This window comes from Physeter macrocephalus, chromosome 4 (assembly GCF_002837175.3).
Source record: "Physeter macrocephalus isolate SW-GA chromosome 4, ASM283717v5, whole genome shotgun sequence".
Taxonomy (NCBI): Eukaryota; Metazoa; Chordata; class Mammalia; order Artiodactyla; family Physeteridae; genus Physeter; species Physeter macrocephalus.
Genome location: NC_041217.1, coordinates 146,029,132 through 146,049,296, shown reverse-complemented (window position 1 = coordinate 146,049,296; position 20,165 = coordinate 146,029,132). Strand labels below are relative to the sequence as shown.

General features: G+C 41.2%; 1 protein-coding gene across 1 annotated transcript in view; it reads right to left on the bottom strand.

Moving 5' to 3' along the window:
* Positions 1–20,165, bottom strand: part of PIK3R3 (phosphoinositide-3-kinase regulatory subunit 3) — an 87,777-nt gene continuing 67,612 nt past the window's right edge. The window contains exons 6-10 of the mRNA XM_007130499.4: positions 17,160–17,302; positions 14,208–14,384; positions 9,032–9,106; positions 8,422–8,592; positions 1–3,706 (exon numbers count right to left, since the gene is read on the bottom strand). Coding sequence (XP_007130561.2) covers positions 3,508–3,706; positions 8,422–8,592; positions 9,032–9,106; positions 14,208–14,384; positions 17,160–17,302 — 765 coding nt within the window. The 3' untranslated portion in view covers positions 1–3,507. The remainder of the gene's footprint in view (positions 3,707–8,421; positions 8,593–9,031; positions 9,107–14,207; positions 14,385–17,159; positions 17,303–20,165) is intronic.

Below are 20,165 nucleotides of genomic sequence, written 5' to 3'. Positions count from 1 at the left end.
GCCCCCCGCCCAGCCCACCCCTCCATAGCATGAGAACAAAAAGGTGCTTTATTGCAATGTCTTTATTGTATTACTGGAGCAAGTTGGCCAGACTGTCCCCACTTGGGGAAGGTAAAAAACAAAAGACCAAAAAGTATCTCCCCTCACCTTCCCCCCACCCTCCCCCACAACTGCACAGCAATGTCTGAACACACCTGGTGACAAGAACAATTTGCAAAAGTGGTCTAGGAACTACATTATGAATTGTCCCAACACAAGACATACAGTTGGCTTCCTTGTAAATCCGATATTTTTACGTAACTACATGAATTTTTTTGACTACACCAAAGACAACAGAAGAATAGGTTTTTCACGAGTAACAACAGGGCACCAAAGTCACATGCTGGAGTTTGTAAGGAAACAAGGTTGTCTGTCACAAGTGGCTGGAGCTAGAGCAAGGCTGAGCAGTTGACAGCAGAGGGCCCAGCCAGGCCCCCATCTGGACCCTCTGCTTTGAGGCTATTGAAGCCTCACACAGATCTACTAAGGAGTCTTAAACTGGCAAGAGACCACCTTGAAAAACCAGTAATTGCCCAGATGCAATTCTTGGCCTAAGAGGACCCATAAGGCTGGTTCCTTGCTGCAAGAGGAGACCGGTGGAAGACACCACATTGGCTCTCAGAGCTTCTGCAAAGCACTTGAGGGTCCAAAATAAGCGGGGATTCCATCGAGGCTTGGAGACAGGGTAGGGGCGGTAATCAGAAGTCCTCAACCTTGACCATATCAGTGGTAAGGACACCACTAGCCTATACAGGCCTGAGGCATGGCCAAGGCTTAGTTAGCATCTATGGCCAGATGGAGACAGAGCATATTGTTCTGTGATGAAAGCTCGACCTGGAAAAGATAGGCCTCTGACCCGTGTCCAGCTAGCCTCAAGCTGCTTCCGTGTTGGTGGCCAGCTTCTCTAGCCAGGAAAACAATGAGCCCCTCTGGTCTTGGTCTGTCTCTTTCTTTACCCTCTGCCTCACTGAGGCTGCAGTTAAGATGCCAAGAGAGAATCCCAGGGCCCAGATCATGGGATAACACACAGAGCTAGGTTCTGATGAAGGAGGCCAAGACCTGCTGCCAAGACCATGGAGTAAAAGAGCTGCATACTACCCCTCCAAGTGGTTAGCAGACTGGTCCCTATGCCATTTCCACTGGTCAAGATCAAGCAAATCACATGGCAACTACTCAGAAAAGATACTTTCCAACTTCTCAAATGATCCCTAGGTCTTAGTTCCCACAAAGCAACAAATTCAGTAATGAAAAACAGGAAAGAAAAAAGTGAAGGAATGTATGACTTAAAAATGAGTAGCCATTCTCCACAAGCCAGCCCAAGTGTAAATGGTAGATGGCGCTTGCGCTCTCCCTGCACACCCTTAATGCTGCCTGATAAGGAGCAACACATGGTTCATCCTCATTCTTTTCGTTTAAGAGATATCCAGGACACACTAAATCTTAGTACCAGAAAGAAGGGATTCCTTGCACCCAATCTTGAGCATCTAGCTGCTTAAGCAGGTTCAACAATCTGGCAATATGGGGAAGGGATTTCAGCTGGCTATCAACTAGTTAAGGGCTTAGGTCAGAACAGTGACACTGGAGGGGGTTTCATTTGTCTGCCTCACCCAATCCTGAAACTGCAACGTAACCAAGGAAAAGCCAAAGATATGCCCCTTTTCTTTCTATCTTCACTGTTAGTAACTCTGAAGGTTCTCCCCCAAATTTTTAATCTATGTCTATTTCTATGTCATGGTCCATTGTAGATCGTGTCACCAAGATAAGTGCTCAGGGAAAGCAAAATTTGTTTCTTTCATCCCCAAAGCTAGAATTTCCCTGGGTGTAAACCTTATTTATTCACCAAGACTCAGATAATGACTTCTGTAGCTCAGCCAGGATGCCTGACTGCACAGCTTTGGACTCAAAACAGCTGACTCATTCGAGCCTATTATGGCTCTAGGATTGGCTCAGAGGCAGCTGGACTCTATTTGTCAAACGAGTGTTGACTGAGGAGGGTGGAGCATAATGGAGGTAGGAGTAGAGGCTGCCTCCAGCTCCATTTGCCCAGCTTCACTCAGCTGGAAGGCTTAAATCACATGAAGCAGAAGATTCCTGGCCTAAAATCAGGGCTACTGGAGCATGAGGACAGTCTGTGCACATCATCTTAACGGCAGGATCAGAAAAAAGGCAAAGAAAAAAGCTTCCAGATGGCTTCGGCTAACACTCTAAACTCCAAGCCATCCCTTCCTCTCCTTGCAAAAGTTTCAGAAACCACTGTATGGAAGCACATGGGTAATGTGGTATGACCCTCGCCCTGGAAACCAGAGCCCTTGGGCCTGTGATTTACTGAAGTCCCTGACCGCAGTCTGGCTCCCTTCCAGCTACAGCCTTAGCCACCTATGGCTCCCCTGGGCCCTACCCAGCAAATGACAGGAGATGATGGGAAATTAAACCATGTTGACTATTTCTGCTGGGCATTTAAACTTGGGGAAGCACATATAAGAATGTTGTTCTACATCATTATTTGGTATATCAAGCCATCTAAAAGCACTGGATTGCACCTTTTCTTTACTCATACACACAAGTTACAAAGGTTTCAAACAACAGATCATTCTTTAGGCTAAGGAAACACCACACAAGTACCAACTTCATTTTATGATTCAAAGCTCACCAGCCCACAAAAAGAACACTATTCCTCATCTCAGAGAAACAAGGGCAGGGCAAAAGGAGTTACACTGACCAATTTTAGTGTTTGCTAAAACTAACAAATTCTCTAGTTTTACTTTCAAGTTTTGGTACAGAAGTGTGCATTCAGATACTAGTGCCGCCTTCTTCCATCAGACCTTAGTCTGGCAACAATCGTTTTGCTGGGATCAATTTGGTTTCTAAACATAATGCTTCTTTAAAGGGAGGAGCTACTGAGATGCTGACGCCTAAACAATGTTGGTTAAGTACTTCAGTTGAAAGTTTTTTACCCATGGATTAAGATTCTTTAAATGAAATCCCAAGCCTCCCCATTTTCCTTTGGTTGTCTTTTTCACCAAATGCCATTCTACCACCGAACCAAAACCACTGCCTTGTTGGGAGGAAGAGAGAAGGGCCATGCCCCACCACACTCTCAGAGCAACATGGCCTCTCAGAAGAGGACATGGACTCCTCAGAGGCTTCCAGATATAACCCTCACCCCCATCAGGCCTAATGTGTTCTGTTGAGGGTGGCTGGCTAAATAAAACAAAAACCCCAATGAAACAGACTTTCCAAAAAACAGCATCTGTTCCCAGCTTCCTATGTCAGTGCAGCGGTGAGTCCCAGAGAACCCCAGGCCCCGTATGCCCCCATTCTGGCCGGCTGCTGCTCGGCCTCTCCACTTCACATTCACAGAATCACTTCTTGTGCAAAACAAGCAGTCTACGTAGAAAGAATGCCCTCATAGTCTAATAAAAACTGTAGAAAAATCGCTAGAGAGCCACCGCTCTTCCCACTCCCTCTTTATCTGCAGAGTGAGGGCATCTGTGCGTGGACAGGGTAGGCAAGCCTGACGTTGAGGGAGTCATTGTGCTGGACGAGGGATGTCTGCTGGTAATGGAGCACCAGCTCCTTCAGTGAGCTGTACAGGTTGTAGGGCTCTGCAAAGCCATAGCCCCGAGCAGTGCTGTAGATCACGCAGTGCTTCACTTCCCCATCAGCACTGCAAAGATACAACACACAAACACCACAGGGAATTAAGGCAGATAGCAACAGATAAAGGGACCCTTAATAAACAGAAGTCTGAGAGCAGTTGTTCTGCAAAGGAGAAGCAGAAGCTTTTTGTCAGTCAAAGTTTGTATGATATCACACCCATGTGTCCCCCCACGCCTACAGACTTGTCACAGAGATACCCTTCATTTTCCAAGACCTGGTAGCTAAAATGGATGGCTGCATTTAATCACTCAGCTCTGGACCTCCATTAGGCAAGAATGCACTGCAGGGGGCAAAACAAACCAAAAAAAAAAAATTAAGTGTGCAAATCAGTGGTTTTTAGAATATTCATAAGGTTGTGCAACAATCACCACTATCTCACTCCAGAGTATTTTCATCACCCTAAAAAGAAACCATGTATCCATTAGTAGTCACTCTGTATTCCTCCCTCCCCCTAGACCAGGGCAACCACTAACCTACTGTCACTATGGATTTGCCTATTCTGGACATTTCATATAAATGGAATCATACAGTATCACTCAATCTTTTGGTCTGGCTACTTTCACTTAATACACCATTTGCAAAGTTCTTCTGGGTGGTGGCATGTATTGATACTTCATTTCACCTCATGGCTGAGTAATATTCTATTGTATGGATATGCCACAATTTGGTTGTCCATTCATCAATTGATGGGACACCTGGATTGTTAACACTTTTTGGCTATAGTAAATAGTCATGTACAAGTTTTTGTATGGACACGGGTTTTCAGTTCTCTTGGATGTATACCTATGAGGGGAACTGTTGAGTCATAAGTTAAGCTTCTTGGGAATTCCCCAGAGGTCCAGTGGTTAGGACTCAGTGCTTTCACCGCCATGGCCCTGGGTTCAATCCCTGGTCGGGGAACTAAGATCCTACAAGCTGCGTGGCATGGCACCCCCCAACCCCACCAAAAAGAAAGTTAAACTTGAGAAACTGCCAAACTGTTTTCTGAAGTGGTTGCACCATTTTAAATTCCTGCCAGCAGTGTATGAGGGTTCTAATTTCTCCAAATCCCTGTCAACACTTGTTATTGTCCATCTCTTTGATTACCGTCATCCTTGCAGTATCTCATGGTGGTTTTGATTTACAGTTCCCTAATGACTAATGACATTGAGCATCTTTTCATATGCTTATTGACCATTTATATATCTTCCTTAAAGAAATGTCTACTTGAATCCTTTGCCCATTTTTAATTGGGGCACTTGTCTTTTTATTATTAAGAGTTCTTTATATATTAGACACTAGTTGCTTAGATGATATATGATTTGCAAATATTTCCTCCCATTCTGTGGGTTGTCTTTTTTACTTTCTTGATAGTGTCCTTTGATGCACAAAGTCTTTACTTACGGTGAAGTCCAATTTATCTTTTTCTTTTGTCGTCTGTGTTTTTGATGTGTAAGAGACCACTGCCTAATCCAAAGTCACAAAGATTTATACCTAATCTTTTCTCCTAAGTGTTTTATCTTTTAGCTCTTACATTTAGTTCTATGATACATTTTGGGTCTTTTATAAAATATTTATTTATTTTTGGCTGCGTCGGGTCTTAGTTGCAGCACACGGGATCTTTTCTTTGCAGTGCGTGGGCTTCTCTCTAGTTGCAGCGCGCAGACTCTAGCTGTGGTGCACAGGCTTAGTTGCCCTGTGGCATGTGGGATCTTAGTTCCCCAACCAGGGATCGAACCCACGTCCCCTGCATTGGCAGGCAGATTCTTAACCACTGCGCCACCAGGGAAGCCCTCCTCAATTGTTTTCTATTCTCTATTTTATTTACTTCTGTTCTAATCTTTATTATTCCCTTCCTTTTGCTCGCTTGGGTTTAGTTTGCTCTTCATTTTTTAGTTTCTTAAGGTGAAAGAAGGGTAGGTTATTGATTTGAGAGCTTTTTTAATATAAATGCTTACAGTTATAAATTTCCCTCTTAGCACCGCTTTAGCTGCATTCCATAAGTTTTGAATTTTGTGTTTCTCTTTTTTTCTTTTTTTTTGTGGTACGCAGGCCTCTCACTGTTGTGGCCTCTCCCATTGCAGAGCACAGGCTCCAGACGCGCAGGCTCAGCGGCCATGGCTCACGGGCCTAGCCGCTCCGTGCCACGTGGGATCTTCCCGGACCAGGGCACGAACCTGTGTCCCCTGCATCGGCAGGCAGACTCTCAACCACTGTGCCACCAGGGAAGCCCCATGTGTTTCTCTTTTTAACTCGAAGTATTTTCTAATTTCCCTTGTTTTCTTTTTTTGATCTATTGGTTATTTAGGGGTGTGTTATTTATTGTCCACATTTGTGAATTTCCCAAATTTCCTTATTTTTACTTTCTAATTTCTTTCCATTGTGGTTACAGACAACATATTTTGTATGATTTCAACCCTATTTATTGAGACTTGTGGCCTAACCTGTAGTCTAGCCTGTTTAATATTTCATGTGCACTTGAGAAGAATGTGTATTCTGCTGTTGTTAGATGGAGTGTTCTAGAGATGTCTGTAGGTCTAGTTGTTTTATAGTGTTGTTCAAGTCTTCTGTTTCCTTGTTGATCTGTCTAATTGTTCTATCCCTAATCAAATTTCTTACCCCAAATGGCAATAACAATAAGGATCAAAAGTGCTCACTACCTAACTCCTTAACCTAGTGAAACACACATATTGTTGGCTCTAGCCTGAGAAGGCTGTAGAGTTAAGCAATTTCTTCTTAGGCTTCTTTATAATGTCATTTACAGAAATTAAAATGGAAAAACAGGTGAGTTTTATGCCTTGACTTCCTACTACATGATCACTTGAATTCTGCTATGAGAGTCTCCTTAAAAACTGAACTTATTCACATCCCTAACTTCAGCAAATGTCCTGAGTAAACTGAGAAATCACTGTAAGCAGGCTTTCTGTAGCTGGAGTTGCTAGCAAACAAGTGGAAGTCTGTGATGCCAGACTCTTCTGCTTCCATTCTCTCCCAAAGTGAACCCCAATATGATATATTACTGCAGTTGGTTTTCACAGGCAACAGAAATCCACACTGCTGTGGACTTGAGTCTGGTTAAGTCTGTGGCTAAAGGAAGGAGAAGGAGAAAAAGAATACAGCTCCCCAAGATAGTCAAGCTGCTCCTTGGTCTCCCAGAAATTAGCTGAGCTGCTGAGCTGCTGAGCAGCATTTTCCACCAGGCAAGTCTTTAACCCACAGGCTGCCACCCAAAGACCTAGATAAGAGTGAGGGACTGCTAATACGCTGGGCTTATTGTCTTCCTTCTTCTTATTGTTCTTAAAAGATCTCAGATCCTGCAAGAGCCATCTTCTCCTGCCATTTCCACTCAAATAAACTTGAGTATCTGAGGCCAGGTCAGAGAGAAATGAAATGTGTCAAGTAGCTCTATTTTTGGATAATACTAATCCAATTCCTGCCTTACTTTTCGCCCTTAGATGTCCCACTATTCAATATCCTTTCAAAGTCCAGCTCAAATGCCACCTCTTCCACAAAATCTCCCAACCCTCTTTCTCCATCAGAATTAGTTCTTCATGCACACAGCCTACTAGTGATACCTATGTCACAGTGATTTTATTTATCTTGGATATTTAACTGTGAAATGAAGAAAGTGTGGTGCAAAAGAAAAATGTGGGCTTTGAAACCAGGTATAGTTGGATTCAAACTCTGACTGCATGACAGAGACAGACCACTAAGGACAAGATGATCATGTAAAGCACTAAGCATTCTGTTAATATGAGTGTCTTTTGTCTATCCTCATCACTTCGTCCTCTTTGAGGGCAAAATCATTTTGTCATCTTTGTTTGCCTTCTGGCATGTCCATCAGCAGCATCGTTATCATAATAATATTAGTAGATAACATTTACTTATCATGTTCCAGCACTGATCAAAGTATATTAAATCACATATATTAACTCAAGTAATACTTTAAAAACCCTTAAGTAGATATTATTATTATCCTTATTTTACAAATAAGGAAACTAGGCAAAGAAAGTTTAAGTAACTTACCCTAGGTCACATATCTGGTAAGTGGTAGAGTCAGGATCTGAATCCTGTATATCTGGCCCCAAAGCTTGCTCTCATGACCATCATACTATACCTCCACTCTAGGTATGGTCTTTGTCAATGAAAACAGTTGCCTTTTTAAGGAATATATATATATAACACTTTGGCAAAATCTCACTGAGGCATGATTAATTGTCCCCAGAATTTCACTTTCCATTAGAAGGAAAATAGGCTTTTCCAAACAAAGTCATAAGATCATCTTACAGAAAACATCCAACATTTTCTATCACTACCTCAACAGAATACTATTTAAGTACAAATTTTAGATAGTTTTTCTTCTGAAGTAAAAACAATTCTGTTTAATCAAGCCTTCCTTAATATGACAATGAAGGCCAAGTTAGGCAAGCAGGAGACTACTAAAGAATTAAGTGATCTTTTCAACTGAAACTCTCAAATTACTTTTCACAGATACCTAAAATCCAATAGCAACAATGCAGGGCCTAGTCTGCTTACCATTTAAATTAAAATTCCCGAAATAATTTCAGATGGTATTTCTCTTAAAGCAACTAACTGTTTTCTTTGTATTAATATTAATGGTCTAAGCCATGGTTCCTCATTTTACTGTACTTCAACTAATATGATCTGAACTTTAGGAGGGGTTGATTTTCTATTAATCAATGCGGAAGTTTTCAAAAGGTTATACCCCCAGAGAAGACTTACACCACAGAGCAAGCATAACATCCTTTCTTGCTACTCTCACGAATTAAGAATGCACCATCAGGTTTCCCATAAAGCAAGTCCTCTGCTTGTACTCGATTGATATCCTCAACAAACCAGGTTTTCTCATCATAATGGGGCAGGTTTTCATCTTCCTCATTGATAAAATAAGTCCTAAAAATTAAATGTTAAAATATTATTCTAACGATCAGTTTACTTTTATATCTAAAAGCAAATTCACGAATAAAACTCTTCTAAATCTTTAACCACAAAATGACAAAGTGGAATCGCAATTAGTTGGATTTTTTTTTAACAACTTCGTTATTTGCTATCATGCAGAAAGCACAGAATTCACATGTCTCATCCAATAACCTGACACATGAATGTCTGAATGAGCAATGCTTAAGCATCCAGGTTTCATATGGTTCAGCAGGTCTTTGAACTCAAGTGCCTATAGGGTATTCTTGCGGCAATTCAATTTAAAGAGGTGCAAAGTTCTTGATTCAAATGTCCTCAAGTAACAAAGAGAACCAGCACTCAGTATGTATTAAGAAGTCCCATGTCTTATCCTGGAAACAAAGCCCTCTGACAGAAAGGTACAGAGAGAACTTACTCAGCAGCATCCTCATTCTTGATTCCCAGCCAGGCATTTAGGCGCTTCTGTCTTACTCCTTTGTGATTGAGCCACCTGCCAGAGGGAAGACACCAGTGTCAGTGTCTATGCAAACTCTGCCTGGACAAAGTAGACACGTCCAAGCCAACCAAACTTCCAGGGTCCAGGAACTTATTTTCCCCAGTCCCACTAAGAATGGCCAGAGATTTCCCTAAACTTGTTTCTCCATTACTTTTCCTTCAACTTTTTGCAAAAAGGCAGAAACACAGAAAGCTACTTGAAATTAGGCACTTCTCTCACTTTTCACTTTCCTTTTCTAGAAGGTTATATAACCACAAGCACACATATACTTGCACTCAAACACAATGGGACACTTGTTTCTGAAATCATTAGTTAGGTGAGCATGGTGTCACATTTGCAATCTCCACTAAGCCAGAGTATGCAATCCCTCACTGGCCTACTACATTCAGTTAAATTCTAAAACAGAATTTCAAGGTCTATTTTTGCACCTAAGCAAGCCACAAGAAATTCAGGGTGGCAATCTGAGTAATTAATACAAATCTACTTCATCATCAGGTAAATCACAGTATTTCAAAATATACCAACATTTTAGACATAAAATGAAATAAACCATTTCATCTCATGCCACTGAGATGGACGATGGCCTAAAACTTCAGTGGAGTATAAAAACTCTTTCATTCATCACCATCCTCCAACCAGGCCCCTGATCATTCAAGTGTCATCATAAACATCTCAGGGAAGACTACCCTACATTGTCCCGACTAAGGCAGTCCACCAGTCACTCTACACTTTTATTTTATCATCTTCACAGTACTTGCCTGCAATTCATTTTTTTTAATGGTTTTTTTTTTGTTTTTTTTGTTTTTTTGGCCACGCTGCGTGGCTTGTGGGATCTTAGTCCCCAACCAGGGATTGAACCCAGGCCACAGTAGGGAAAGCGCTGAGTCCTAACCACTGGACCACCAGGGAACTCCCTTAAATTCATTATTTTCACTTGGTTATGTTTGTCTCCCCAGCTAAAATGTAATAAGCTGCTTTAAAGAAAGGGATCTGTCCTGCTCATGGCTATTCCAAATGCTGAAAACAGTGCCAGCACATGGTAGATATTCAATAAATAGTCAGTAAATATCTGTAGGTGGGCCACTTTTAACAAAGTCTTCAGAGTCAACTCCAAGGTCATCTTGTATCTCCCTCTGACCCCAAGTACACTAGATAACTTGGCATCGCACCTAATTTTAAAGTTCTTTTAAGACAGATTACACAGCCTTTCTCAATAAGACATGTTCTTCTGTTAACCTGGATTTCATTTTGTATGCTTAGTGAAACTGGAAAACAACATATGATCTTGATAGAATTTATTTAGTAACAAACCCCATCCTACACTGTCACTTCTCTTAGCAAAATATCCAGATACCCTCCTCTAAACACTCTTAACATCCAAAGTTTTCTATCCTTGAAGAACTGATCTTTCCTTTATTAAATAAAGAGACAAGCACACGGGGTAAAAGGCTTAAAATGAACAAACTGCACCACATTTTCTCTTGAGTCCCCATTTTCTTGTAAACCACCAACCTCTGTAAACTGAGCCTCCCTTTCTGCCACAAGGAATGTTAAGACACCCAGGAAAATCCAGACGAAAGAGAATATTTTGGTTCACACTCTATCTATGATGGTCTCTGCCTTCTGACACAGGCAACTTTTCTAATCTCCCAAAAGTCCATTTCAAATACTACTATATAGTTCTGACTCCTTAAACATCTAATAACAATGCCAGGAACTGACTAGCTTCTAAAAATTATTTTTAAAAAGCTCAAGTAAATTTAGCATGTTAATTCATATTTAACTTACTGTTATTGAGTAATGCCACATATAAAACAGTACATTCTAGGGGAAAAACCTGAACAAAGCATCAAAGACCTAACATCCAATTCTCATTCTGTCACTAACTGTGTTTTTTTTCTTTGTTTATTCTAAAAAAGATATGAAGTTGAAGTTACAACATAAATTCAGTGCATACAGGATGAACTTATTTTATGTTCAATTTCATCTTCAACATAAAATCCCTAATCAAACTATCATTTTGTTTACTGTGTACTATGACATTTCATAGCATGACATTTCGCCTAATTTGTATCAGTTAGGGCCTTGGCTAGAAGCAGAAGGCACAGTCAAACTGGTAGTTGAGGAGAGTTTACTATTTACAAAGGTCTTGAGATGTTTTAGAGAAACTCCCTGGGGCTAGCAATAGTGGGAAGACATAACCTCTCCTAGAACTGAAGAATCAGTTGGAGACAGCAGTATGGAGAGTGCCACCTTTGGTAGAGAATGAGGACACAGCCAACTCACTGTGATCACACAGAAAGGAAGCCAGAAAATAAATACTCTTACTTCACTCTCCTCCTACCCTCTCATCTCCTGCCAGTGCCTCCAAATGGCCAAAACTAATTAGAAGCCAGAGGGCAAATAGATCATTTTCTTAGGCACAGAGCAGGGTAGAGAAAGATGAAGAGTAGAAACTGTGAGGGCAAATGGAAAATTCCAGCACACCCTTTGAAATGGATTATCGGTGTTTCTTTTGAAATGGATTAACTTTAAGTGGAATTTTTTTTCCAGGACCTATTATCCTCAGATAAAGAGATGGCTTCCTGTACTCAAGGAGTGTTTACCCAGCATAAGAGAATGGGACTTTTAATGGCTTATTTAGGATACATTTTAATGTAAGATTAAACTAACTTTTATAGTCACAATGTGTACCTTTACTGAACAATTACTGACACAGTAATAATATCCTTCAGAATTCCTCATACACACGGCTGCCCCATCTTGCCTCTCCAATTTTACTTTCGGGAAGTTGACTTTTTGGAGCTATGTGTAAGATGACATTTATTCAAATTAAGTTTTATGATATTCAATTTGGATCATAGTTTCAGTCTCCTGAGATCTTTCTGGAGCCTGATATTTTATCATCTATCTGATCAGGTACTTATCCCAGCTTTTTAAATATGATCAGTTGCTAATGACGATCCAATCACTGATAATAATGTTACTTTGGGCGTAGCTGTGGATGGACTGACGCACACTACACAGAGCCTACTCTAGGGTGGCAATAACTCATAGTTTATTAGTCAGGTTAGACTAAGTTGTGTTATGGCAAATTATTCTTGATTTTGAATTCAGGTTTATGAATACCAAGAAAAGTAAATGGTAATAGCTCCTGATGAAAAAGAATTGCAAATGAACTCCTTTTTTTGAAAAGGAATTTTAAAGGCTTTTAGGGAATTCCCTGGTGGTCCTGTGGTTAGGACTCTGCGCTCTCACTGGGGCCTGGTTGGGGAACGAAGATCCCGCAAGCCACGTGGCATGGCCAAAAAATAAAAATAAAGTAAAAATAAATAAAGGATTTTATATTTAAGAAATATTTTATTCTATATTTAAGAAATGAAATTCTGCATTTAGGCATTCAAGAATATTCTAGGAACAGTACATTGGAATCTCAGCAGAAAATCTCAAAAAATCCTTATGGGCTATACAGTGGGAAGTCAGGGAAATGTCCACACGCAAAAGGAACCTGATAAACTAATGACAGTCTCTCGTTGGGTGCTGCAGAATTCCAACCTATTCCAACTTCAACACAGGACCAAAGAGAGATCATATTCAGTATCATGCAGCAATAAAACCAGTCTCTTTCAGGACTGACTGTACAATTTCAGCATTAGAGCAGATCAAGCCTACCAATCCTAGTATTGTCTTTGTTAGAAACATCAAAGCATGGACTATGGGACAGTGGATTATCCTCCCTGAAGCAGCACTTCCAAAAGAGGCAATGGTTTTCTGTGTCTCCCTAAACATCCTAGCAGGATACAAGCAGGTCATGGCTTATCATCCATGATAAATTCTAAATACAGAGCTAAATTCTCTTATATTTAGCTTACATAACTTGTTAAAGGAACTTTCAAGGTCTAGTTTGCCACCCTTAGTCATGCACCTAGGAATGGTAGGTTTCTTAATATCTCATCACTTTCCAGGGCAAAGAAGTGCTTTCATTCATTCCTTTGGTCCATGGCACAGCCTTCTTGGGCCTTTCTTCAGCTTCATTATATGACCCAAACCATATAAGCATTCCAAGAGCAGACACATCCTGCTTTTACACAGGGCACCTCCCTGCCTTGCTTCCAAAGCTCTTCTGTATGCTATGTGTACTTCCTTGACTTTTTTTGGCCACAATAGCAAACTGAAAGATCTCTAGAGAGGAGTGCTACTAAAAATTGCTCAGTATAGTGTAGTTATAATTGTTTGCTCCCAAAACAATCACCTTAAATTTTCCTCTACTGAAACTCAACAGCCAATGTTCTAACCTCTAAGCTTGTATTTTATCCTCTCCCTCTTTCTGACACAAAGAAACCCTCAGAGGTCTTTACTCTGTCTCCTCCTGCCAAGAGTTTGAACTGAGTGTGTTACATGCATGAAAGTCACCCATAAACATATTACATAACAGTCTATTCATTACCTAGAACTAAACCTAATATATTTTCCTTTCTCATGGATTTTCTCCTTCTAAGAATGAAGCAGTCAGCTGGCCTAAAACTCTTAATCCACACATCTTGTTCTGATAATATATCTTTCAATCTATATTTAGATAATATCCCTATATCTAGCTAAATCACAGTTTTCCATCACTCCTCAGGTGTGCCATTTTTCATACCTGCTATCAACAGTAATATTTCTATTACTTAAATATAGAATCTTATTTCTTAAATATAAAAACTCTTTAATGGACTATTCTGTATACTTCTTTGTAGGCCCCCACTATTAGTGTCCTTGCCTTTGAGAGGTAATTTCTGTTTCTATGGTTCTTCTATGTAGCCGAAGATTCTGGGTTTTGTGTTTTAGGCACACATTAATGAATCTGTACCTTTAAAACTCAACCACTTTGCTCATTTGTATGGATTACAGTCTTACCTTCTGGCTGGCCCCACACACTTGACTTCAGGTAGACTCTGATACCCCAACTACTAACAGGACTGCTTTCCTAAATTCTTATAATCTCACTGGCCAGTTCTCAATGACAAATCTCTTCTTCTACCTCTAAGGTCTCTAGCGCACAGTAGGAATCAGGTGGTGGTGGATCCCTCCCACATAGTCCCAGAATACTCACACGAGGTGCTGATCTCGGATCTTGCGCAGCTGGATCAGATCAGGTTTGATACTGTTCATTTTTTTATCTATTTCCCGGTTGTCCAAAGCTTGTTTCTTCAAATCCTGCTCTAGACGCATTTTGCTATCATGAATCTCACCCAGACGTGATTTCAATTTGTCATAGTTCATCATAATTCTGTGAAAATATTTGACATATTAAGGCTAAAACACGAACCAAGCAGGAGCTTTCTACAGTATGAACACAGTCCTAACACCTGAAGTGTGGTGGACATCTGCTGTTTTTGCCTAGCACATATCCATTCCTACTCTTCTGGGAACAGCACCCTCATGTTCCCTGCCCCCATCTCAGATTCACAGGTGAACATCCACACCACCCAGCCTGGCCAATAAGAGTGTTCCATTCCTGGTGGCGCAGTGGTTAAGAATCCGCCTGCCAATGCAGAGGACATGGGTTTGAGCCCTGGTCCAGGAAGATCCCACATGTCCTGGAGCAACTAAGCCTGTGTGCCACAACTATGGAATCCTGCACACCACAACTACTGAAGCCTGCATGCCCTAGAGCCTGTGCTCAACAAGAGAAGCCACGGCAATGAGAAGCCCGCACACCACAATGAAGAGTAGACCCCGCTCGCCCAAACTAGAGAAAGCCCATGCGCAGCAATGAAGACCCAACGCAGCCGAAAATAAATAAATACATTAAAAAAAAAAAAAAGTGTTCCATTCCATCCTATCCCTGCCTCAGGCCACAATGACTTGTTCAGAAATGGGAATAATACCCAAACTGACCCAATGAGAATCAAATCTAGGACTCTTACTAGAAATATTGTAAACAGAGATTCTCTCTTTCCACTGGCACTAAGTTGTGAACATGTGATTCTAGGACTCCCAGCAGCTAATATTGCTACCTCGTAGGGAAAGCCTGCCTGAGGATGAAGCCAATACAGAGAAAAACTGAGCCAAAAGACAGAGCATGAGGAGAATCCTGATGATCTTGTTTGGGCCCTGGATCTATCCATGGCTAAACAAGTAAAGCTGGGTTACTGTGTGAATTAATTGTGGTAATACATGTAAAAGGACTAAACTGTGCCTGGGACACCTTCGTAAGCACTCAGTAGATGATGGCCCTAAGCTTTTCCAGCACACAAAGTTTTGCTGTGCTCTGAACCCTAAGGCAACAACTGTCCGCATTACTCATTTGTCACTCAATAATATGTAGTTTTATATTACTATTAAAACATCATCATGGGCTTCCCTGGTGGCGCAGTGGTTGTGCATCCGCCTGCCGATGCAGGGGAACCGGGTTCGCGCCCCGGTTTGGGAGGATCCCACATGCCGCGGAGCGGCTGGGCCCGTGAGCCATGGCCGCTGAGCCTGCGCGTCCGGAGCCTGTGCTCCGCAACGGGAGAGGCCACAACAGTGTGAGGCCCGCGTACCACAAAAACAAAAAAACAAAAAAACAAAAAAAATCATCATGATACTTTAACTCCCTTTGCAACTAAACTACAAGTTATTTTCTATTTCTTCATTATTAGTAATAACTGTCACTTACTGATACCATATGTCAAGATACACACACACACACACACACACACACACACACACACACACCTTTCTCTACCATAAATGTGTGTGTGTGTGTATCACTTAGTCCTCATAGCATTTCAACAAGGTTTTATCCACAGTTTTATGGAGGAAGAAACAGGCTCAGAGAGTTAAGTAACTCACTCAAGGTCACAGAGCTAATAAATGGTTAATATAGCATTTAAGCCCACAGTTTTATTCATTAAGCTATACTGCCTCACAGCACTTAATACTATTCTTAGGCACACAGAAGTTCACTAACACTTTGGTGCTAATATGAGAAATAATTTTGCTTTTCCCTTGCATGTGATTCATTTTTCTTTACTATCCACTTTTTCACTCCTCAACCCCATGTTATTTGGCTCATTTTCTAATACTCCACTAAATTTGCTTTGATAAACGTTCCCAATATTCTTTTAGTTGCCAGATCCAATATTTCTCATGCTTCTCACTCTGTGTAATCTCATCCTTAGCATCTACCATCACCTACAACACTTTGGCCTCCCAAATGCTTTCTGTACTGTGAGTTCCAAATCCAGATAACCAGCTGCCTGCCTCTCAGACAACTCCATTTGGGTTCTCACAGGAACCTCAAAACTCATTGGTTCCAACCTTGAACTCCCCTCATGTACTCCCATTTTGGTGAATTACACATCCCTAGTCACTAATATCAGAAATCTAGGAATAATCTTTGGCTTCTCCCACACCTGCCAGATCTGGTCAGGCACCAAGTCCTCAGCATTTCTATTAACTCTCCCTCCTTTTGTGCCATTGCTCTGGTTCAGGCCTTCACCATCTTTTAACCTGATGACCACAAAGACGCAATCAGTCACCTGCAACATGCAGGCTGGTCTTCCTGCCAATGGTCTTGCTCTGCCTTCAACTTATTCTCAGACTGCTGCCGTTGGTTTTCAGTTCAACAAATATTCCATGGGCACCACTATGTACTCTCAGGCACCGTAAAACCTGCTGGAGCTATCAGGGAAAATAAGCCATCACCCTTACTCTCAACAAGCTCAAAATTCAGTGAGTGTGACTTTCAGTAAATGTTACACTAGGGATCAGGATAGATGCTGTAGGGGTGGGGATAAAAAGTCCCTAAACCAGTCTAGGGAATCAGGGAAAATTTTCCAGTAAGTCGTATCTAAACTGAGTCCTAAAGGATGAGCCGGGGTCAACAATTTTGGAGGACGGAGAAAGATCACAGAAGAGAGAAGGTTCAGCTTGGTGCCATTAGTGGGAACAGCAAGTAATTCCATATGGCAGGACTGTCAAGTTTGAGGGCGTAAAAGCAGACATGTCAGAGATTATTGGAGAAGAAAAGACATCTCAGCTCACTGATGCACTTGGAGGTATTAGGTAGATTTACCGTTCAATTTCCTTTTCATTCCCCTCTTTCCGAAATCGCTCGATATATTCTTTGCTATGTTGTTCTTGTGTATGACACTGCTCTTCAAATATTTTAATTGTTTCATTAAAAGCTTCAATTGCAGTCCTCTTCATCTGTATTTCCTATAAAAAAGAAAACACACACACTTCATTATGTTTGTATTTTTTGTAACCTTAGGCTTAAAACAAATCTTACAATTCTTGTTACGATTCCATATAATATCAAATTAAAAGGACCAAAACAAACTCTTCTACCCGTATTACTTGTATATAAAATACATCATTCAAACCCTAAAATAAAAGAAAAATAACTATTACCTGAAATATAGTTGAGAAACACAAAAAGTCCTCTGAGTTGCTAAGAGAGATTAAACCTGAACATCTTGAAGACAAGGATAAAGTTCTGTCTTTGTAACTAATGTAGTGCTGACCCCCAAAAGGTGCTGAACGAGTGAAGAGACAGAGCAGAGGAGTTCAGCACCAACATGTAAAGCCTTATTTCCAGAAGAGCCCTATAGAGTCTACTTATACTTACTTTCATTTCTAAAGCATGGCGTTTTCTAAACAGATTCATTAGTAGATTAATCTGATTAGAAGCAGAAAATGAGAAGGGGAAGAACAGCTGCTAAAATGAGATGCAGAATAAGATGAAAAACTAAAAACTCCACAAAACAGAAGCCCAGGAGGCTAAGCCGTTCACACTAGGGTAAGTGGTCCTCTGCATTCCAATGAGCTCTGAATGTATTTGTACACTTTAGCTTCTGAATCGTGATTCTCCTAAAATCTTCAAAGAGGGTTAAATTTGTTCAATTTACTTCAGAAAATCAAGAAATATGTGTAAAGGTCTAGAAAGATTGCAATCCTGAATGTTTACAATTTTAAAAGTTTTGGTGCTTATGGGATAATTCAACTATTTAGCACTGATTAATTTCAACAAATGATTACTAAGAATCCACTGTTTAGGGCTTCCTTGGTGGCGCAGTGGTTGAGAGTCCGCCTGCCGATGCAGGGGACAAGGGTTCGTACCCCGGTCCGGGAAGATCCCACATGCCGCGGAGCAGCTGGGCCCGTGAGCCATGGCCGCTGAGCCTGCGCGTCAGGAGCCTGTGTTCCGCAACGGGAGAGGCCACAGCAGTGAGAGGCCCGCGTACCACAAAAAAAAAAAAAAAAAAAAAAGAATCCACTGTTTAGAAAGTACCACCTGGTGTTAAAGAGATTCATAAAACATGGGGCCTGCCCTCCAGGATTCAAAATATACCGGCAAAATAGATTTCTGAACTTTTATAAGGTTTTGTTTCATGTCATGATAGAGGCAATAAAGTTACTTACTGCTTTACAGAGACTTCATGGACGAGGCAACATCTGAGCTAGGTCTTAACTGAGAAGAAAATTCAGCATTGCACATAGAAGGCATGGCATGACATATACGTGAAATTTAATAGTGGATGTTAGGGATCAGCAATTGCTCGGTAGGGCTGGAACATAAGGGGATTAGCAGATATGGGACACTAGAACCTTGTGATGTTTCATACAGCTGAGGTTATATCATACATATCTCAAGTAGTATTGTAAACTTACAGTAATACCCATATCTAAATATCTAGCTATAAATTCTACAACTCTCAAATTATAGTCTTGGCTCCCTTGCAAGGTTAGAAATTACCTATTAAAAGTTCTGGCCCTGTATCTTCAAAGGAAACACCAAAAATTTGACTTTACTGACACTGTTGTGTGTGTTGGTAGGTAGGGCAGCAAAGGAAAAAGTATTTGGTGCCACTGCCAAAGCAGCAGCTCCCCCACAAACAACGCCATTATACCTACCACCGAAACTGTAACCCTACCTTTATTTATACCTGCTCTCCTTTCTCTTCTCTTTTACCTACATGTGCTCTGGGTCTCACCTCCTTTTCCTTTCTCAGGCACTCCATCTCATCACATCAACTAGCCCCTCTTACAGCATTCACTCTCCCAGTTTAAGGTTCCTTCTCATCAGCATACACACAAGTTCTAGTAACACCACTTTGAAAAAAAAAAAAGTTCCTTAACCTTAATTTCTCTTTCAGTCACAGTTAAGCTTCTTAAAAAAGTTGTTTATATGGGTTCTCTCTTTCCTCATCTCTCATTCATACTGCAGCTCGCCCTATTCTGGCTTCTGTACTCACCATTCCACAGAGACTGCTCTTTCCAAGGTCACCAATGATCTCATTGCTGAATTCCTGTCTCTAATCCCAAACCATCGCTAAATCCTATCACTTTGCCTCCTAATTATATGTAATCCAGATGCCAAATATCCCCACATACAGCCTATTATCACCCTGTGCCAACTCTGATTCAGGATACACCGTCTCTTCCCATTCTCTGGGAAGAATTCGATTACATCAAAGCAATCTAGATTTTATCTAAGATTTCACAGAAAAAAACAGAGAAGGTCTATAACACTTAGAAACACTATAACACAAACAGAGGTCAATTCTTTAATCTCCCTTTAACACTCATTGTCCCAGCACATCTCCTAAACTGCTAATCACTGGATCCCTTTGGATCCCTCCCTCTCTTCCCCTACCTCCCAAAGCGTTAAGCCTCCAAGGCTCTTCTCCGCTCAGCCCCATCTCAGGTCTTGCTCTCAATTCTCACACAGAGGAATTAGCCCTCTTCTAGCTTTGACCTCGTGGCTTTTTTGGTTGCTTCCATCCACCCCGATTCCCAGCTCCCCAACCAGGGATTCCAATTCCAGAACCCAGTCTCTTACCAGCTGCTCAGAACTCATATTCTGCTGTTAAAGCCCCCATATTACTGGGCATGTGTGCAGCACGTGGAGCTTTCTCTGCTTTCTCCAGTCATGACAAGAAAGCAAAAATGCAGCTCTAAGCAAACCAAAGCCATATGCAATAGTGGCCTTTTTTTTTTTTTTTTTTTTTTTTTTTTTTTTTTTTGGTACGCGGGCCTCTCACTGTTGTGGCCTCTCCCGTTGCGGGGCACAGGCTCC